Source organism: Lagopus muta, chromosome 4 (genome assembly GCF_023343835.1).
Source record: "Lagopus muta isolate bLagMut1 chromosome 4, bLagMut1 primary, whole genome shotgun sequence".
Lineage (NCBI taxonomy): Eukaryota > Metazoa > Chordata > Aves > Galliformes > Phasianidae > Lagopus > Lagopus muta.
In genome coordinates, this window is record NC_064436.1 from 53,376,760 (window position 1) to 53,399,221 (window position 22,462).

The 22,462-nt window shown below is 36.3% G+C and overlaps 1 protein-coding gene across 2 annotated transcripts in view; it reads right to left on the reverse strand.

Annotated features, from left to right (window-relative positions):
* The window catches only part of TBC1D19 (TBC1 domain family member 19), a 46,493-nt gene extending 24,772 nt beyond the window's left edge, over positions 1 to 21,721 (reverse strand). The window contains exons 1-10 of one of the 2 annotated variants that reach the window (XM_048942076.1): positions 21,550 to 21,721; positions 14,591 to 14,663; positions 13,775 to 13,820; positions 12,851 to 12,926; positions 8,298 to 8,372; positions 7,075 to 7,138; positions 6,129 to 6,175; positions 2,935 to 3,045; positions 1,473 to 1,545; positions 742 to 780 (exon numbers count right to left, since the gene is read on the reverse strand). In XM_048942076.1, coding sequence (XP_048798033.1) covers positions 742 to 780; positions 1,473 to 1,545; positions 2,935 to 3,045; positions 6,129 to 6,175; positions 7,075 to 7,138; positions 8,298 to 8,372; positions 12,851 to 12,926; positions 13,775 to 13,820; positions 14,591 to 14,663; positions 21,550 to 21,648 — 703 coding nt within the window. In that variant the 5' untranslated portion in view covers positions 21,649 to 21,721. Of the gene's footprint in view, positions 1 to 741; positions 781 to 1,472; positions 1,546 to 2,934; positions 3,046 to 6,128; positions 6,176 to 7,074; positions 7,139 to 8,297; positions 8,373 to 12,850; positions 12,927 to 13,774; positions 13,821 to 14,590; positions 14,664 to 21,549 lie in introns of those variants that run through there. The other variant, XM_048942078.1, reaches the window with a different exon arrangement.
* Positions 21,722 to 22,462: the final 741 nt, after the last annotated feature.

Here is a 22,462-nt window from a genome sequence, read left to right on the forward strand (position 1 = left end):
GAACAGAGAACAGACAATGGACAAAATAAGAACCACAATAAGAGAGGAAAAACAGAAAGCTCATTGATTGGTCAGTGAAACAACAAAAGGGAGTGAAGGAGTTTTGGAATTGCATCAACCCCCTTTTTTGTTTGATAAAGTTTAAAAGGAATCACAAGGTACAGTAACTAATGGGTATTGCTGGATTTCAAACATTGTATGTATGCTTATAAAATCAAATCTGAACTAAGAAATGTTTATTCTTTTCCAGATCATTTCTCATCCTTCAAGGAAAATCCTGAACATTTTCAGAAAAAGAGGTGTATACATGGTGGTTAAGTACTGCAATATTTAACAAGTTCTGCAGTTGCAAATAAACATTAAAACGTTCTTTTCTGATGCAGACGTAAAACCCATTACACTAATGAGAACTGTGTATGCACGGAAAGGAGTCCAGAACCTTTCGATTTTAAAATGAAATTCAGCAGTGACCTAACTTATCACCAAAAAGCTGCTGTCTATGCTTCCTATTTGATTTTAATGAAATATCTGTGGAACTGTTTATCTGATAGCTACTGGTAGTCTGCGATGCTTCCTTTTCCATCCTTGTTTAAATTACAATGTTATTATTGACTATGTTTTGTTCTAGTCTGCCTAAGTTGTTAAAATTCTAAAGGCGTATGAGATATAAAATTACTGGATGTATTTGTTACTAATCAGTTTTTTTGTTTATTTTACAGATGGAAATAGAAGCCTACCTACCTTTTTGTCCAACACGTACATGCTCATTTTCAAAGAACTCTAGAAAATTAAGAAATAAAGACGAATTGCAAATATTAGACAAGAAAATAAAAAAAATGAGTACACTATTCTGTATTTTTCTACATATCTCTAGCAATAAGAAATAAGCTGAATGTGAAGGCACTAAAATTAAATTGCATCAGCATCAATGTTCTTTTTCAAGGAATAATACTAAACAACTTCTGGTCAGAGAGACAAAAATACAAAAGCTGCACTGTGCTACAGGAACTAAGACTTTTAATTAGGTAAATTTCCATTTTAAAAGAAAAATAACTTTATAATATAGTATTTTTCATTTTTGTGTAAAACACCGTTTTAAGGCTTGGTTCTACTGGAATAACTGAAGACAAGAAAAAATAATAGAAGCCATTTATATGTACATATATTAACAGTGTCACACTACAGGGTTGACAAGATTTTTCTGTATTTTCTGTATTTTTGGAAACAGGCAGTTTTCTTCTCCAGTGTTCAAATTCTTAAAATAAACTTACTATCAAGTGAAGCTGACTATTTTACATCTCTTTAAATCTGACCTAGCAGTATTTGAAATGCTATTATTTAAAGAAAATTACTACAAACCAAACAAACATTTATGGTTTCTTGTGAAAGAAATACACAGATTATTTGATATTTGCACAGTATTCTATGCATTAGTGTTCTAATTAAATGAGTGAAGCACAGCATTAGCTAACCAGGAGGCACTTGTGCTGAATCATCAATACCCAGTTGTCCTATGTTTAAGTCTAGTTCACTGAAGTCTTCTTTCTGAAAAGAAACAAAACCATAAAAAGGAAATTAACAGCGTTTAATTCCCTAAATCACAAGAATTCTTCTCAAAGTCTCAATGCAAATATTTTGTCCACAAAATATATTCCTTTTAAATGCATATTTATGACATAAGAGCTCAGGTCATTAAAAGGAGAAGAATTGCTCATCAATCCTTACTCTAATTTCAGTTTTCAAGATGCCTATGAGCTATGCCAGGATGTAATAAAGTGGAACATGAAATATTAGGTTAATGATCTCTAATTCCGAGCTATTTCTCAACCCAGATGCAAGTTTGTCTATTGGCACAAAATGCTGACAAACCTTATGAGTGGGGTGTTAAGAATAGCTCTCCTATCGTCCAGCGATAAGACTTACATTCAAATTCCTTTCATTTACAGTCTGAAATTATAACAGGATTGAAAATTAATTTAAGAAAATCAGAAATTGATTGCCAGGTTAACTGATCTTGTGCAGCTCAAATAAAACAGAGACTAAGATAAATTGAATAGTCAGAAGTTTTTTGGGTTTTTTTTTTTTTCATAAAAAAAAAGTGTCATGGTTTTGTGATTCTTGGTTTTCAGTATTCCACATCATAACATCATGTGGGGCACTGGGAGTTTAACTGTCAATGCTCAAGTCCTGGGTACCTGCCCTGAAGAGAAGAAGAACTACATTCCCCAGGGGACTTTGCGCTCAGGGAGAGGAGATTTAACTCCTGGCAAGGTCACCTGATGCTTTCTTTTTCGTCTGCCTTCATCGTGGGCGCTGCTCCTGTCTCCCTGCTGCTCAACTGGACTGTGCATCTCACCTCAGCTTTATGGTGAGGCCTATCCACCTTTCAGACATTCTCTCATTATATTTGATTTATTAGCTTCAATTCTAATTATATTGTATTATGGTGTGTTATCTTGCATTCCGATACCATATTTAGTAAATTAGTTTGTTTCTCCTCAGATCGGTGCCGCTGTTTTCAATTATTTTGGGGTCCCCTGTTTCCCCTTTTTCCGGAGGCGCGGATCCACAGATCCCTCCGCCCCGCTGGTCACAGAACCGAGCCAAACCAGCCCATAAACCGTTGACAAAAAGTGAAGAAAACATGCATGAGCACATATATCCAATCAACAGCTGCGTGGCACACAATGAAAATTTCCCAACTGACTGACAAGTTAGCATTTACATTTTCTTTGTCATTAAGAATGTCTTATCATAAAATTTTTCTACGTTGTATTTTAACTAGCAATCCACTTTGTGTTCATACCGATTTTCATTTACAAAAGGAGAAACTTACCTCAATTTTAATATACTGTATTGTTGTATAGATTCTCATTCATCACTAAGGCAAAATTATTTTTATAGAAACTTACTGTTAAGAAAGAATATACTTACCAATTCTGGAATATCTTTAACTTTTAGAGGAACTTGAATTAGCCCCAGATGATTTCTGAAACTAGGCTGTTCTCCATTTTCATAATTTGGGTTTCGAAGATTCATCAGGACCTTAAAAACGACAGCTCCATCATTCCTTGCACATACTTGGAAATTTACATTCAGAACTGTTCCCAAAATCAACACTGCAAACTGTACCTTTGGCATACAACCATTTCCCACAACTCCTACATGTACAGGCCCAAATTATCAAACTCTACATTTTCAAAACAAAAGAAGAAGCCAACTTTTTCAGGGAACAAACATACTCCACTTTGAAAAGTAAGCTCAACTTAATACATAAAAAAATCAGAAAGCATTTTCCATAAATGAGACTAAGAGCTGGCTACATACAAATGTCTTCACTAAAATTAGCTTCCTTTGCAAAGCTATTTGAATCTTTCTGATGGCTACAGTATCCAGGATATTCTATAGCACTACTGCTTTTCTGAAAGAATCTTTGTTCGTGCTTTTACACTGGCAATCCTACATAGTGTTGAATCAAAACGAGGTACAATTTGCTACTACAATATTTTCTTACTAAATAACAAAACCTCCAAATACTTTCTTCCATGTAAGTTATTTTATTTTATTTTTACAAAATCAAAAATCTGAAGTAAGGATAAAATTTAAAAGAGAAGAACTTAATGTCAAGGTAAATAGCTGGAATATAGAAAAGAATTTAATCTGACATATACTATTATTATATATGTTTTAATATTATAATGTTAAGCTGGCAAAGATTCCTTCAAAGGTAAATTTCCAGCTTTTATGAAATTCTGCAACATTCTATTTCTACAATTCTCAGTCTTAAATATTCTAATACCATGGAAACTCACCATCAGTCTGGTAAATTAAAAGATTAATGAAACAAACTGAGAATTCTGGAAAGAAAAAACAGTCTTAGGGAAAAAAAAAAAAAAGTGACCTAGAAAGTCACTACATAAGTCTAAAATGAAAATGGATTTGTTTGCAGATTCAAGATTAAATGCACAGTGTGACTGTTAGTGCAGTGATGGAAAACAGAATAAATTAAAATTTGTTTAATCAAATTTTGTCATGAGTAACTTGAAAAGAGGAGCCCTTAAGAAAAGTAATAAAGTGAATATCAAGTTAATTGTAGGATTCAGAAATGTATTTACAATTGATAAGCATGAAACAATTGACACTTAACAATCAGTCTTCTCTACACTACAAAAGACATTCCACTAAACTTATAATGAATCATTTCAAACATTAAAATACATTAACCTCTGACTGATCTAGACCCTGACTGATCTAGATTGATGCAATTAAATGAGAAGATCATCTCAACTCTAAAAATCTACTCTGTCATGTTCTTGATGATGTGGTTCCTGTACAACTGGCAGGATATACAACTGCGGATTTTGTAGATTTCATTTTCCATCTTATTTTAATCCCAAACCTCCTACTGTGTTGTTATTAAGTACTGTTGACGACAGCAAATTTATTGTTCTATATTAAAATATAGCTGATAAAGTAAGTTCTATTTTATATACACATTCTACACTTGAACCATGCAAAATGATGGGTAGTACCAACATTTCTGATTTTTAAGTCTTGACAATCATGTAATCTCTTCTTTGTAATGATTTTGTTTAATTACAGACCAAAACCTGCCAACACCAAACACTTCTATTTAATGTTTGATTTTTCACAATCCTATATGACCTAAAATTTCAAACACCAATTAGTCAAGCTTCACATATTGCAATTTAATATTTATAATTAATTATGAAATAAGTTGGGAAATTGCTTTCAGAGGAAAAGTTAGCTTAAATCAGGTTATTCTTTGGAGAAACAGAAGGTCACAAATATAATTTAAAACTACAGCTAACAAAAAAAAAAAGAGAACAGCACTTTGTTTTGTAAACAATACCTGGAATCATAAAATGTGTCCATTTTCACTTGTTGTAAATGCCAATTTGTCTGAAATACCAGTGCAAGCATATTAGAAATGTATTAATCACTACTGAATCATCATTTTTGCAGTTCAACTGTCTGCCTTGTCCAGTTATCTGACAAATGCATGAACTCCTGCTGCAGATGTACCCACATGGCCAACTTATCTCAGAACAAGAATGAGACTTCACAAGAGAATCTCTGGACCTTTTCCAACTACTGTGCTTGGTTAACATCACAACCAAGATGTACCTTTAGCACATTTGATGCATTCTGGTCATAGACTGGCAGGCAGTCGAAGTAATCAGACTGGAATTTAGCTAAAGTAAGACCCCTAAAAATCCACACTGTGAATGCTGCACCAACTCTTCTGCACTACAAACGCACTTCTACTGCACTGCAACCTGTTAATATCAACACAGCTCATTCTTTTTTAGAGACTATTGTTCACCATTGACCTTTCTATTGCTGCTGAACTAGAACTGCAGCAGTTAAAAGATTTAAGAATATCTCCACCACTTCTACAAGTGCTGAATAACATAAGAAGTTACCTTAACAGTCCAATATTCTAATCTACTTTAGAATTCTTAAAGCCCCACTTTAAGAGAATACAATAAGAGAATACAAAGTGCATGCACATACGTGACAAGCATTTTCACTTTTTTAGTCTTATCCATAGAGTAAGACTATATGGATATTACTTATTATTATATTAAACTTACTAAGAGTAAGTTTGTATAGAGTAACAAACAAGAGTCCACGTGCCTTTAGAGCCACTCTCACAAAATACGTTAACCTTAATTAATAGTCAAATCAGACACTGTCTTAAAAAGTCCTGAAGAAAGTGCAAAGGCTAATCTGATTGAGGGAAGGACCTTGTAGGAGACAGAGGCTTGTAAATGCTATTCACAAGTGCAAGGGATTTGTGTGGGTTGGCCTCAAGACTGTTCTGGGACACTGGTAATAGTAGCACTTAGTCTCAATGTAAATATGTACATGGACATCCACTCAGAAAATAAAAATCTAAGGTTCTGCAAATACTGTTTATGAACTTTCTATTGTTTCACTCCATGGACAATCATCTCTATCATACCAATTGGGCTCTTTTAGAATAATAGCAAGTTGTACTGCTTACTTGTCTCTTTGAGACTTAAAAAACACTTTTTCCACCTCACATTAAAAAAACTGTAATGGATGCAATTCAATTGCTGAGTTGTTTCATGAATTCTTACCTCAAGAAAATCTTTAGGTGCATAAACAGGCCTGAAGAGACTTAGATCTGAAATAAGATTTCAATTATGGTACCTTAAAACTAAAAGAGATGAAATACACATGCAATTTTCTTATACATGTAACACAGTGTAGCAATTTCAATAATGTCATACAACTAAGATTAAAATAACATCATCATCATCCCAAATATCATGCTTAGAACTATTACACATTCTCCAAGATTGTGCTATCAGTCAGTGCCTTGGCTTTCTAAATCCCAAGTATTTAATTGAACATTAGTCCTAGAAAACTTTTTACTGCTTTCACATAAGCTTTTACACTGAGCCCCTTTCAGACATGAAAAGTGATATGATATTCTTAAAAGATTTTTTAAAACATTGTAGATTATAGAATGAAATTTGCTTTAGTAAAATAAAAAGTAGGACTAGTCATCAACAATCCATGAAATGTATTTGTTGTTGTGTAGGTAGTACTCCATGAGATACAAACCATTACCTTTGCAAAATAATTTCTTCTGAGGAGCCTGGGTGTGAATGAACTTGGTTAGCCTTGCTCTCCCAAATGTTAACATGGCTATTCTGTGCAGGTGTTATCTTTTGTTAACAAAATGTCTGAGCTTAATTATCCATAGTTCTGAATATTTTCTTCTTCTTAGCCTGATTTTACACTAAAAAGAGACATGTATTTGCTGTATGAATCTCTAAACCATTGGAATCAGGAGTATTATACCATAAACTTCCAGTGCTGACTCAAAATTAGCACAGTAACTCAAAACAAAATGACAATAAAATGAATACTTACGCACAGTTAAACACTATAAATTAGAAAAAAAGACTGAAATCTGTTTACCTTGAAATGATTATATTAATTTCTAGTTGATAAATAATGTGTATTTGACTTATTAACGCACCAAAAATTAATGCATGTGAATTTAGTTGATCTTACCTGGTTCGTCAGTTCCCATTTCATTCCATTTATTAAGCAGCTCTTTCTGCTCACTTGCAGGCCTCTGAAAGTAACCAAGAAAGAAACTCTTCTTTTTTTAACAAAATGAGTAAAAGCATGCCTATTTCAAATATGTAAGTGAATATTACACTTTTAAAATCAGGCTGCACTAGCAACACAAAATTCCTCTGCTAAAAACTAATCCCAAGCTAACAACTGCAGAAAGTCCCAGGCTCCAGTTCAAGGAAAAAAAGGAAAGGTAGAAATTAAACAGTTTTATGGATTTACTAATGAATTTTAGGCTATTTGGTGGTCAGATTCATATTACTGAGCTAGAGCTGGAGCTTCTGGACTTTGTCCTCAAATTCCCATCTGTGGCACAGTCATGAAAAGCAAAACCAAGTGCATTTTTATCATTGATGATGAACCACATTGTAGAGAAAACCAAAGTACTATATATTGTATCAAAAATTTTATATATGGTAACAGGAAAATAAATAAAGAATGAAACATTCTAACATTATTATCCTGATCTGTGGTCTTTAAAATTAAAGCTTATAAATAAATAATGAAAAAAAAATGCAGATTGTCAAAGAGAGCCAGTAATTCTGTGTCAGTATCTTTCTCTCCTAAGTACCAGTTGCAAGGGTGTCAAACCCTTTGATTTACCTGGGTCACACTGAGTTAAGAGGAATTGTCTTGGGCCTCATACAAAATATATAATATAGTTAAAGTATGTAATTATTTAAACTTTATGTTTTTATGAAAATCGTGGGTTTTTTTTTTTAAAAAAAGGGGGAAGGAAACACATACAACCAGCAAGTTGGGCACATATGATCCAGCAAACAAAATACGTTCACGTTATCTATAGGCTGTGCAGCTGTATCTCATACAGCTGTGTCTGCACACAAAAACATTCTGTTAAAAGCAATAAAAACATTCTGTTAAAAGCAATGAACATAGCAATTAGCTCTCCCACATGTTGCTCCCTCAAGAGATTAATTTCTGCAACAGCAGAGGAAGATCCTCCTATAGACTGCCATCTTCTCAAGCTCAGCTCAAGCATACAGTCTGAAAATTATTCTGTATTAAAATATTTTGGAGAGCAGTCCTGCAGCTCTTGATAACCAAGTGTAAAATGAACACTACAAAAAATGCAAGACCAGGCTTAATTTCAGGAAAAAATACGTCAGTTCGGCAACGGAAATTTCATAATACATTACCTTCTGTGCTAGTGGGATACTGAGTTCCGTGCACATACTATTTAGACTTTTTAGAATTCGCTTCTCCCAGCTTCCCTGAAACGCACAAAAAAATTAAATTACGTAAAATTCATTTTTTTCTCCAATTTTGCCTTGCCTGAGAATAAGCAGCTTTCTAAACTCATATATAAAGAAATGATAACAAGAACCACTGACACTTGCAAAAGCATTAAGGGAAAGTTTACACGGTTGTTTAAATAGAAACAACAGAGGAAACAGATTTCATCAACTACATCATCAGAAAGAACCAGAAAAATGAACTCCCCAAACTCCAGATGTCTAAAAAGCATACATTTCACAGTCACTGATTTATGACATAAGCCTAGTACTTCCTTATGCATCAACAGATGACAAATTCCACAAGTGCAAATGGACAGCTTAAAGAACAATCAGATTTTTCTGATTATTGCATTAGATGTCAAGCTCACTTCTGTTGCCTGATCTGTGGATAATTCCCCTGGAATTAATGCCAACTAGTACTGACTTCCCAGTCAACTGGCTTTGGATTTTGCTTCCATGATTACAGCTGCACTGGTGGGTTTTATATTTAATTTCGTTTTCTGCAGATGATGATTCAAGCTTCAACCAAATGAATGTAAGGACTCCTGTTAATTTCATTTAGCTCTATTTATTATTTGTAATTAACTCTAGGCACAAATTTGACAACAGTTAGATACCATCTAACCATTTAAGCTTTTTAAATTTCTGTCCAAAAATGGGCTGCAGTTTATTAGACAGGAAGCAAATAAAGGGAAGGGCAGAAGTTCAAATGTTCTTTTAAGGAAAAAAAATAATAATAATAAAAAATAAAAAAATAATTTAAAAAAAAGATTGTGTCTTGCCTATAATTGCTTTATTTTCGCTTCCATTTACAATATTTTATGACATTTTCTATCAAACACAGTAGTTATCTTTTATCAGTAACATTTTTTTCCCCAAATCAAGTCATCCCTTTACCTTCTCTTCTATAAACAAAACAGGTTGAGTATGGCTGTAAAAAATATTCTCCTGATTGTAGTAATTTTTATAATATTCTGTATTATATTTGTTATTTCATTGTATTACTGCACCCAGTAATACAATGCCTTCCAAGTGCCACAATTACACAATAGCATGACACCAAACTATTTTTTTCTCTCATGGAGGAACGAAGCATTTACAGTACTCTGTTTTGCTGGAGATGGTGGTTTTGTTGCTGGAAGAAATGACAAGTGAGAAAGAACACAAAGACTACTAAACCATACAAGCAAATGGAAGCAAAGAATACAGAGGTGTTAATTAAAAAAACATCAAGTGAAACAATAAAGATCAAAACTTAAAAAAATACAAAATGCCAAAATATAAAGGACGCAAAAAAAGCACAGAGGAATGAGACAGCTTTGCAAGACTGAGCATTAGCTCATTCCAAAGAGCAATGGAGGCTGATACTCTTAGGGTGACAGCCAACTGCCCAGCCAGAGATGGGTAGCGTTGTTGCACTGAAGGTGCAGCATGTTAGTAATCTACAGTGTTTAGCTTGTTATGAGCTTTGTAAGATCAGAATAGGACAGAATCAGAATATGGCTTCATGGGAGATGTCAGAAACAATTCCTAACATTTCTTTGCACTCAGCTTCATATCTTTATCTCTGTTTGTTCTTATATCTTTACATTGCCCACTTGAATTATACAGCATTGTTTGCAGAAATTCTCCTAAATTAAGGAAAAGCTGAACTCAGAGAGAACTAAAGAGCTGGTAAGGCTTGCATCATTTTGCCTCATCAAAATGCGGATATCAAAATAAAGAAGTCTAACAGATTTAAGAATTTTTCAACTCAAACCAATGCCTGCTGGGCAGCAAAAGCAAATCAGCAAAGTCTTCAATTTTTCAATCCTAGAATTTAGTAATAGCGTCAAATCTGCATTAAGATGCACAAGTAATAATTCTCCCATTTAGCAAAGTGGCAGTAGGTGACCTAATCCTCTCAAATTGTAACCAGACCAATTAGCACAGAGAACACCAGAGTGTGAAATTATCTGATGCTTTTGAGAGAGGTTTGACAGGATTGACAGATATTGTATATGTCAATTTTCAAGAAACAGAAATGAAAAAGGGCCTCTGTTTAGGAAAGACCTCATTTAAGACTGAATGAAGAAGCTGAATGTAATGATCTACCTTAACTCAACTGCAGGAACATCTCTCCAGCTACAGCACACACAATTAGAAAATACACAGCACGTTTGCTTTAACATTCAAAAGCATAACTATTAATTGCAGTACTTTTCTACACTGAACAATGCCACAACTGCATGACTGATTTATAGCACTACTCATTGATATGAATGCTCTATCATTTCCTAGAAATCTGTTATTTTGATATAATGAAAAGAATACAGTACATAAATTTGAGACTGCCAGCTAAAAATCAGAGAACATAACCAATTTGAGAAGAAAAAGGGTTAACCATGAATATTTTAATATCTGTTGTAACAAAAAAAAGGCAAATATAGTTTTAATTAGTGATTCATTCAAAGTCATTCCAATTAGTGATATCAAAATAATATGGTTTTCAGAGAGAATTACCCTTCTTCCCAGAATTCTCAAGTAAAACAAAATTAAGATAGAAAAGGATAAAGAAAACGCCAGTGAACTCATAACATTGGAAAAAGCATCTTAAGCCATGCCTGTGCATAATAAAAATCAAATATGATGTACACGGAAAACATTTTTCTATTAGAACCAATATTGTTGATATTCAAAATCAAAATATCAAAGAATCAAAATATTCTTCTCCAACTGTTTGATGCCAGAAGAGAAATAAGGGCAAAAAGATCCGCCTGCAAATGAAACAAAAACAGCCTTCTACCTTCAAAAAATTCATTAGATTTCTGATACCTGGTGGAAATAAATCAGTAAGTTTCCACTTTTGGTTTACTTTTAGCAGACATCAGAGATCTGAATAATTGCATTTTAGCTCCTTTCAAATATTTTAAATAAACAAAATCATGGAAACATTGGCTTCATAAACTTTTTACATTGTTCACTCTTTTTTATTCAAAAGATTAACAAAACTTAGCTGAGATTCAACTGAGCTGATTGCCCTTGTTTTCTTATGGGCCTTTTACCAAGTGATAAATGAGTGCATCTCAAAAATCAAATGCTCACACACACATCAATGTGTTTGGATAATGTCTTATTAATCCCCTAACCACACTCTTATGCAACTTTCTAACCATCACCTTATCAATATTTCCCTGCAAAAACTATTTGTATTCCAAGAAAGAATTTGAAAACAACTACGCATGATTCTCTTTGAACTAGGTAAGTGAAACTTTGAAATGAGTAAACACAGAACTTCTCCTTATCTTTCCTAAACTATTAGAAAAACCATCCTTTCCACATTGTATCAGAAATGTTGTGCTATCTAAGCACTATATACTCTTTTATGAAATAATAGCCAATTAAACTGGTTCAGACAAACAATCACATACATAAACATGTATATAAGTACTTGTGTGTTTTTCATGTCAGCAATCATTGATATGAGTGATTATTTTCAGACGTAAATTGTGGCATTACATTCCACATCACAGCAGTAAATTTGTTTAATACAATCTTTATACCCACATGCTAAAGACAGAAAACGCAGAGCAGCACAATAAGGCTTACTGCAACAAGCAACAATATGATTGAAAAAGTAACACAATTTGTTGGCTAACTTGTAAAAGAATATCACAATGTATTTCCACGCACAGCTGCGTGAAACACAATGTTACCTTTATCTCTGATATTCTGGTTGGATCATACTCTTAAAAATGGAAAGGAAAAAAAACCTCAAAATGTTCATGCAAGATTTTATTTCAAATAGCATGCGGGGATGAAATAATCCAATGAAGTAGAAATGTTCTTCCCCAGTACCAAAATCCTTGTTCAATCCTTTATAGCCCTGTTTCTCTCATTCTCCCCCTCAATATTCCTTAAGCTCCTTAGCTCTAAAGCTTTAACTTTTCCTTCCAATTTCCAATTATTGAATATCTTCCTTCTTTCTGCTCTCAGTATCTATGCAGTTTGTGGTCTTTCACTGCCAAACTGCCTACCTGTATCTCTTCAGATAATATTTTTGTATACCTAATATAATATTATTTATATAAATATATATTATATATTTTATTATGTATTATTTTTGTAATCCTAAGTGAAATGACCTATATCTACACATCTTTCTCCCAATAGAAATAAACTCTCCTACTTTATATGCTTCATGTAATCTCTCTTCTAAAATATTCACCCACCTGCCACTACATCCCACTTCTTCCATAGCAGGAGAATTACTTGAGCATTTATGGTATGTATGTAATATGTTACATATACAACATTATTATTAAACTCTACATAGGTACAAATCTTTATTTTTCCTACGGTATAAACACTAGAAATTGCACAGTAACATTAAAATTGGATTAATAAAATTAAAATAAATTTGAAATAGTCTAACCAAAGATTATATGAGAACTGTAAAATTGATAACAACCAACCTGTGCTTTTCTCATATAAGCCAAAGGTTCCTTCATATGCTCAGGAGGTGCTGCAGGATGACACGGTGAAGGAAACCTTGAAGAAAATACAGTATACTTTAAATGTCCATATTTTTATTTTGCTTTATTAATCATCTGTAAGCCTAAACATAATTTCTTTCATGAGAATTAAAAAAAAAATAAAAACACTGCATATGATTATCAAAAATAAAAACAAGTAGTACTTTTTGAATTATTTTAACTGGTAACACATACCAGTACTTTGCTGAATCAAGACCCTTGTACTCTGAAGACAGACTGTTCAAAACTATTAAGTGTAAAAAGCTTAGTTAAATTAGCAGGAGTATGTTTACATAAATGATTTTTATTAGATAACTGCAGTTTGGGCTGTGTGTATCAATTAATTCGCCTTTGTGAATTGCCAGAGTGTAAAAGACATCTGTACTTCTCAGAAGTTTAATTCAAAGTGAGCTAAACAATAATAAAGTAAAAATTTCTCAAAATTCACTGTATTTATAACCATAACAAATGTGATGACATTGATTTGCTATGTCTAGAGATGTAAAATCTTAAAGGTATTTGAACACATAATGCTGTTCTAAACATCTGAAAAGAATTTCTAATTCATTTGCGATAACTCCCCAGCTACAACAGAATTACATTATGAATTTTGGTACTTCTGGAAGTAAAACAACAAAAAAATTATTAAAGTAATGTTTAGGAGTATGGGAAAATACATCTGAGTCCAGCATTTTCACTAGGATGAAAAAGAAACGACAATTTACAAACAGAAATAAAGCAGGCATCCTTGATATGGCAGACTTTGTACACAATAGCAACACATCACACACCTTCATATACAAAGGAATGAAAAGGAAATCATGCAAATAGAACTTAATAAATTAACATGCTAATTAAACTCACACATTGAGTTCACTATAAACAGCATTCTGAAGCTTCTTTTCCCAACCTGTTAAAATACAAATTAAAGAAACAAACAAACAAACAAAAAATTGGACAATTTTAAGAAATTAATACTAATGGAACACAAATCAGAGGTTACTTTAGAGTTGCTAGAGTTTTCTGTCCTATCTCAATTCAAGTCTATGTACTGGACAGACAGGAAGAGAGGGAGACACCTTAACCTAATAAAGGTAGGTAAAACTACAAGCTGAAGTCTACAAAAAAAGGTTGAATATCCTTTATTTCCATCTGCTGTTCAAATAATTATGATACAGCTTCGGTTAAACAATTATAAGCTATTCCTCTGAAACCACCATATTTTCAAAACAACTATAAATGTTAATAGAAATAGTGTTCCTGGTGATTACAAACCACACATCACTCATAATCAGATCTTCGCATTATAGAGTAATATAGCCTACAACTTCCAATAGAAATTTACCAAAGGGTAAAATTTCAAACAGGGCCTCCACAAATGCTAATTTCCATTTACCAAATGGCCTGAACTTGTTTCATTCATAACTTTCATAAAAAGAATAAATTACCAGCATCCTGTAAAATGGCAATATCATATTTCTGCATCACATGTTCATATGCTGCCACAATACAAGAACATTTTCCCCGTTTGTTTTCTCCATCCTGTTTAATAATTTAATAAAGTTCTCATCTACTGTTTTGTGTGTATTTCCACAATGCCTCACACAATCCAGAATTAACACCGTCTCCATGTTGAAGTGCCAACAACTTCACATCTTAATTATCTGAAGTATTACAAACCTGATGTCTTCAGAAAATCCTTAATGTCTTCTTTTAATGATTCCAGTTTAATTTCTGGGTTGTGTAGGCTAATCTAATGGGAAATAAATAAATAAATAAATAAATAAGCATCAAACACTCGTTATAAAGAAAGCAATTGTGTATTCAGTTATAAAATAAGAAACATACAAGCTTAACATTACATACATACAGTAAATTACTTCCTAGTAACTTGAAGGCAGTTGTTACAGTTAAAAAACTATAATAAAAAAAAAAAATCAGCCTACTTTTCTTTAAGTCAATATCTTTGCTTTTATGTCTGTGATAAAAGCTGTGTGCAGGTAATGGGAGAAGGACTCTGTGACATACATGCTTACTATTCCTAAGTACTCTACACAGTTTGCACACATGCCAGGTTCTACACATTAAAGGATTGGTCACTGACATGATCAAATTGAAAATGTTCTGCAGCTTCCAACCAAACTTCCCACAGTTCACCCAGAAGATAAGAGGTGCCATCTTCAAACTTCAGATAAAAACTGGACCAAACATTCACCACTGCAGCTGTCATTACAAGGTATATACAGCAATGTGCAATGAAGTGCATTTGACAGATGCCAGCTGGGCAACAACTAGCTTTATAATCCTGCTGTAGATTCTTCAGCAACAGCATGAGCAGCTGCTATGGCACTTCCTTCCACAGTGAAACTAAGAGGAGAAAACAAAGAGACCAAAAAGTTCCAAAAGGACAACAATCAAAAACTCAGGATTTTCTTGAAGTGTCTTTAATGTGTAATTTTTAAACCACAAAATGTGGTAACAGCTGATTAGCACTAGAGGAAAAAGACAGAGGATTGGAGAATAGCAACCTTGGCTGCTGACCTTAAAATAACACTGGGAGATCTGTGAAGCTTACCCCCCAGCCATGCCAGAGCAAGGCATGTTAGAAGCACACAGCCACCTCAGCTCCCCAGAAATGCAGGATACTACTTAGCCAAAGCTACTCAGCAATATGTTGGTGACATGTCAGCTGTTGTCTATTATGATAACTCATGCTTCTAATAGGCTTTCATGCCCATGCAGTGTGTCAGCACAGACAACACTGCTGACAGCATGGCAAACTTTTGTTCCATCACACTCAGCTAACAAATTCTGCATCCTTGTCATCTGCCTTACAGTTTATACATATACATAGAAAAGCTCATTTACTGTGCAGCACAGCTTGCTAAAAGAGTTGGTCTGCACACATTCACAATGCAGATTTTTTTTTAATATTTCTATTTTTCCCTGTAAAAAGGGGGGAATGACTGAAAAATGAAAAGGCTACTAGCATCAGCAATTCTCCTTTCAAGTCACTTTACTACAGATATTGAAGTCTTTGATATTTGGTATATTACTGCAATAGCAAAGAGAGCACAGGCATGCTTTTTGAAACAGAAAGACGATCAATAAGGACAAACCACAAGGTGTAGAGAACTGCTACAGAACCAAAGACACTGCTGTTGCTAAAGACTTCTTTTATTGTACATGAGATTGCAGATCTATTTAATACCCAAAACACAAGAAACTGGCAGACAGTCCAGCTTGTGGCTGCAGCTAGCTGTAACACTGCAGAACACATCCTAGGGCTGTATAATATTGCCAAAGAAAAGACTCATTTGGATAGGATAAAGGAAATCCCCATCTGAATCGCTTCATGTTTTGATTTTATGTGGGTGTTTACGGGAATTAAATTAAAGAGTCAGAGACAGAGATGATCTTCCAAAATTAGTAGACCGGGTCTCCTATATACTTTAATTTCTTGTTTGGATAACTACTCTGACTCCACTGCCTGAGGAAGGAGGGCTGGAGCATTGTAATCTTTAACATCCCTTCCAACCCAAACTATTTCTGTGATTACAAGTTACTCCTGTTAGTTACTTTTCTTACTAGTTGTTAATACTATACTGCAAAAAACATTAAGGTGTTTCAGTAAGTTTTGTTTTGAACTCTTGATACAATGTACTGCCCAAATATCATTTGCATTTTTGTCCACTATGGGTTTGTTTTTTTGTGGGTTTTTTTTTTTTTTGGTAGCATGAAAAACACATTGACAACATTTTCTTATATTGGAAGCATTACTATGATATACACTGATAAAAACACCAACTGCAGCTTACTGGGGAAAAAGAACCCCATACCTTGATGAGACATACTGATGAATTGAATTAATTTCCTGCATGATCAAAATGCAAGGTACAAGGAAGCAGACAGACTCTCCAATTTTAATATACACATATTGATGAATGAGTATCTATCTTTTTCTTCTTTTTAATCTATCAGGAAGATCATAACAGGCAGAGTAAAGGAAAAGGAGCAATGGAAGGTAAAGAATGGCAGCCAGGCTAGGGAAGAAATGATGCTACTCATGGGCTCAGCCAGACCAAGGCTGAATCCTGAGACAGGGATAAATACAGCATATTTTAGCAAACAATAACAGATTATTTTTTAACAATGTTCACGCCTGCTGGTGTCCTTTCCAGTCTAACTGGCATTGTGCATATTTTTATGGATAGGACAGCAGGGCTCAAGGGCTGAGTGTTCACCTTCATCAACAGCCTTTGTCTACTCCTTGTAAATCAAGAGGCAAATGGCTGTTGGACATTCCTTCCTAAAACAAACCATCAATACAGCATTTGTCAGCATCTTATCGTTTTTCAGCTGTACAGAAGAGAAAGCACAACTTCTGGACTTTAAAAATTTTGCCAAACCTTTTTACAAGTGGCTCAGGTACCATTAACAACCCTTTGTGTTTGCATTCCATGCACAGCTTTGACTTCAGTACAGTATCCTGTTAAGATGTTGGCAGTCATTATCATAAATGATTCAATTAGGATCAAGCTGACTTGATCAAAATCATTTCAATTACAATCACAGCAATTCTAGTATAAGCACTCTCTAAACACCTAAAAATCCTACACATTCAAGGGAATGATTCTGGATTTATTTTACACATTTCTGTAACCAAAAGGAGGATAATTCTGAGCATAACAGCCAATTTCAATAAGTATAAAACCCTGAATACACTAACATTTTTCCTACACTTGCATATTTCTACTGTAGCTAAATTAAGAGTGTAAGTATTATCAGCTTTCTTATATAAGTTAAAAAATCAAAAATTTAACAGTTGAAACAGACAGCTTCTCTTTTTGTGTCATACTGAAATAAACAGTTTCAAACATTACATTCTCCCACTAAATCACATCAATTAAACATCAAAAACACACTATTTGAGTTTTTCTGTTTCATTTCAATATAAAATTAGTGCTTCAAATAAAACACAAGTTAAAATATATTTAATTCATATTACTAAAAATAAATAGATAAATAAAACCTGTGAGTTAAACCTGAATCACTGGCATTGTTTCTGAACTCCACAATCTGTTCAGAGTATTCATTACTGCATTCAATTTAAAATTAATTATACTGCAATGTTACTGCTGGACCAATTAGACCAAAGTACAAGCTCTATCAAAAGGGGATAACAAGTCATTTGTCAAATACAGTGCACAAAAAGGAATCATTTGTCACCCATGACGACTCATGAGCTTATGTTTACTTGCTAAGTTTTATCAAATAAATACTGCATTCACAGAAACATTTTATTTCTTAGTTTGATCTTTTACTTAAGTAGGAATCATTATCAATTTCTCCTTAATGTTAGGGAAAAAAAAAAGTCATGAAATAATACCTTCAGATATCTTGCAAACTTTTACACCAGATGAATTAATCTAAAAAGTTCACACACTCCCTCTCAAAGCACACACTCAGGCAGCATCCCAACTTTAAGAGGCATCACTCCCAACGCTCCTCTCTTCCCTCCACCATTCCAAGCCTTGTGAATATCACTACCTCTCACTCAGACCAGTAGTTCCTTTAGATCCTTTGGAAGTAGTTACATGTCTGCTCCAGGAGTGCTGATGGTGTCCTCTTTTCTGGACAGCCATTCTGATCATGTATTCCAGCTTAGCTCCTCGCCATATCTTGCTGATACCTTCAAGAACCTCTTGAAACCTTTTACCACTTCCCAAATGTGTTCCCTCTTCACTCCACCCTACACACCTGAGTTACCAGACTGGGGTGGGGGTGTCTGGGCTGACCTTTACAGTCCAGTTTCATCTTTCAGCTTATTCAGTCAGCACTGTCTTGATCTGCTACAAGCTCTCCTTCAAGTACACCCACCACAAGCATCCTACAAGAAAAACAAATCTGAAAATGTCTATACAGAAAATGTCAGGAGGGATTCCTTGTTTTGTGAGTATTGCTTGCTTCACAGAACTTACTTTAGAACCTTTGTTACATTTTACTCTCATCTGCTGGTTTAGAAAAGTTCTTTAGGAAAAACAATACTAGGGCTTTTATTTTATTTTACTTTTAGTTAAAAAAAGCTTTACATGTCATTTGCCCCTGGTCACCTGGCAAGTCTGGGTCAGACGGATTTCTGTTAGAGGTCTAAAAAGAAAGAAAAATTTTTAATATTCTGCTAAACATCCACATTTAAAAGGTGATGTCAGATTTCTGAATCATTCCATCTGATCTCAAACTAAAGTTCGTGCCTGAAGATTTCCACATCTCAGTTTTTCTAGCCACCCCCACACTTTACCTTAAAAGCATTTCAGAAAGGGAAGGTCACAAATGGAGTCCCCTAGGGTCTGTCTTGGGACCAGTGCTCTGCAACATATTTATCAATGACACAGACAGTGAGATTGAGTGAACCTTTAGCAAGTCTGCTGGTGACACCAGCCTGAGTGGTGCAGTTGATACAACAGATGGAAGGAATGCCATTTAGAAGGACCTGGGCAAGCTGGAGAAGTGGACTCGCATGTACCTAATGAGGTTCAACAAGGCCAAGTATAAGGTGTTGTGTTTGGGCCAGGGAAACCCCAGACACCTGTACAGACTGGGAGAGCTCCTTGAGAGCATACCTAGGAGTCCTTATGGACATGAGCCAATGGTACCCTGCTCTGCATCCAAAGAAGGGTGGCTAGCAGAGAGAGGGAGGTGACTGTCTCCCTCTACTCAGACCTTGTAAGGCTCCATCCAGAATACTGTGTCCAAGCCTTGGGCCTGCACTATAGGATGGATGCAAGGCCTCTAAATGAGCATAGAGTGAAAAAGCATGCTCACTTTTTTTCTGTATTCATCTCATTGCATTAACTATAGACACACTATCAACATTAAAACTCATCCTATGGAATCAACCAAACATTTCTTTCTCCAGTCTTCATTAACAAGCACACGACTCTACCCTATTTCATTTCTCAGGACAAAAATGTAATTATCTGATGATAACTGTGACAGTAGATCATTTTGCACCCACACTAAAGTTATTTTAAAGACATCGTGCATCACAGCCCCTGACACAGGTGCAGGCTGCGTCAAACAGAGCACTGGTGGGATCAATTCATAACCACAGGACTCTTCTATCATCTCTCACAAATAACATCAGGAAATTGTGTTTTGCTCAAAATTATTAACAGGTGAAAGAGACTGTTCATTCTGAGCTCCCCTTCATAGACTCTAAAGAAGAGATCAATTTACGAAACAGCTAAAATAATGTTTACAAGACATCTTAAAAATATCTAGTGGTATTAAAATAGACTGTGTGCTCCATTGTGACTCATGTTTTCAGAGATGCTGGATATTTTCGAGGAATGAGACTCAGACATCTAACTGTCCTGATAAGGGCACTGATAAAGTTCTCAGCCTGCCCGCTGGTACTGCATACCATAACAACCCACCAAGTCCTGGCCACACTGAGCTTCCTTGTCAAAACACATGTGTAGGTACCAATGGCCATAAACAAGGCCTCCAGGAGTCAGAGGGCAAGAAAACAAAAGCAGAGGTGAACATGCGTTTTATTGTCATCAGTGATGGAGTTGTTGGAAGAGATTCCTGTTCTGAAATCCCTTCATTCTCTACATGCCATGTCAGGCCCTCTGTTTAGGATGCTGAATATAGAGAGCTGCCACTCAACAAGAGCACAGCAGACATGCATTTAAAACAGTATTAAGGACCAAACTGGCAGATGTTTCTAACAACAAAAGAAACAAAGAAGGCACTCAGAGGGTAGTGACAGTGGAACAGGTTGCCCAAGGAGGCTGTGGATGCCCCATCCCTGGAGGCATTCAAGACCAGGCTGGATGTGGCTCTGGGCAGCCTGGTCAGGTGGTTGGTGACCCTGCACATAGCAGGGGGTTGGAACAAGATGATCATTGTGGTCCTTTTCAATCCAAGCCATTCTATGATTCTATGATGTCAGCCTTAAGGACGTTCAGAGAAGAAAACCATGCTTCATTTCAAAACCAAACAAATTTGAGGCAAACAATGGGCACTCTGCCCAGAACCAAATCTCTACAACTTCACACAGTGTTTACAAAACATTAAATAAAACCCCAAATTCTATGAAATCCAAAATTCCATGAAATCAAACCCCCAAGAGTTCAGTAAAGCACAACAACGGCTGCAGCACCAATACCATGTCATTACAGTCATGAAAACAGATATAAATGTAATCTGAAGGGGTTCATCTGGAACACGAGAAGCCAAGGTCTCATGCACAGACCAGTTACTAAATACAACTGCTTTCCCAGCTACAAAACGAACTTTCGAGTACACTTGCCATTTATTTTCACTTCCTTTCACCAAACCCCCATCTCCCCAGAGGGCACTTCGGAGGAAGGCAGCAGAGGGGCACAAAGCTCTGCAAATCGCGGATTACAACCCAAAGCCGCTCACTATCGGAGCGGGTGAGATGGGCAGAAAGCAGCCCGCACTTTGCCTGCGAAATCCTCCGGCCCCACAGGGAGGAATGATTGACAGCGACCGGGCAAGCGGGGAAGGACGGCGGGAGGCCCCGGGACCGCGCGGAGCAGGGACACAACGCCGGGAACAAAGCGGCGAGGCGGGGAGAGGGAGACGGGCCTGGGTGCGGGGCTCACCCGGGCCTGTCGCTCCAGCTGGGTGTGGAGGCTGGAGCCCTTCAGCCGCTGCACGATCCGCGCTATGGTGAGGGAGAGCCCGCCGTCTTCCTCCAGCATCACGGTGCCGCCGAGCCTCCGCACCGGGCCGCTCTCCCCGCAGCACGGCGCCACGCCCCGCCCGCGCCGACGTTACCGGGCAACCGCACGGCGGCGGCCGGGCGGAAAGCGGCGCCACGCTGAAGGGTTCCGCCCCGACCGACGGGACGGGGGGGACGTGGCGGCGGCAGAGACGCTCAGCGCCCTGCCCTGGGCTGCCGCCTAGCCCTGGTGTGTACCTCTGGCCCACCAGAGAGAAACGCGATCCTGCACCTGTTTCCTAAGTGAGGCCTTCTAATATGACCCAATTGGAGATAAATTGGAAGTATAGGAAAGCCTGTGAGAAGATCCAGGGATTCTGCAGAGTTGTAGAATCGTGGAACGGTTTAGGTTGGAAGGGGCTTCACATACATGAAAAACATCCAATTCCAAGGCCCTGCCGAGAGTGGGGCTGGCACCCAGCAGGTCAGGCTGCTCATCCAGTCTGGCCTTGAACGCCTCCAGGGATGGGGCATCCACAGCTTCTCTGGGCAACGTCACTGGGGCTCACAGGATCAGCCCCCAGCCAAATCACAGAATCCTAAGTGTTGGAAAGCACCTGTGGGGATCATCAAGTCCAACCTCCTGCTAAAACATGTTCCCTGCAGTAGGCTGCTCCTTGTTCTGTTGCTGCACACCGCTGAAAAGAGTCCACCACCATCCGCTCGACTCCCATGCTTTAGATGTTTACAAAGTCAGGCTGGATGGGGCTTTGAGCAACCTGGTCTAGAGGGAGTCATCTGTTGTAGTGGGTGGGTTGGAATTAGTAGGAACTAGATGATCTTAAAGGTCCCTT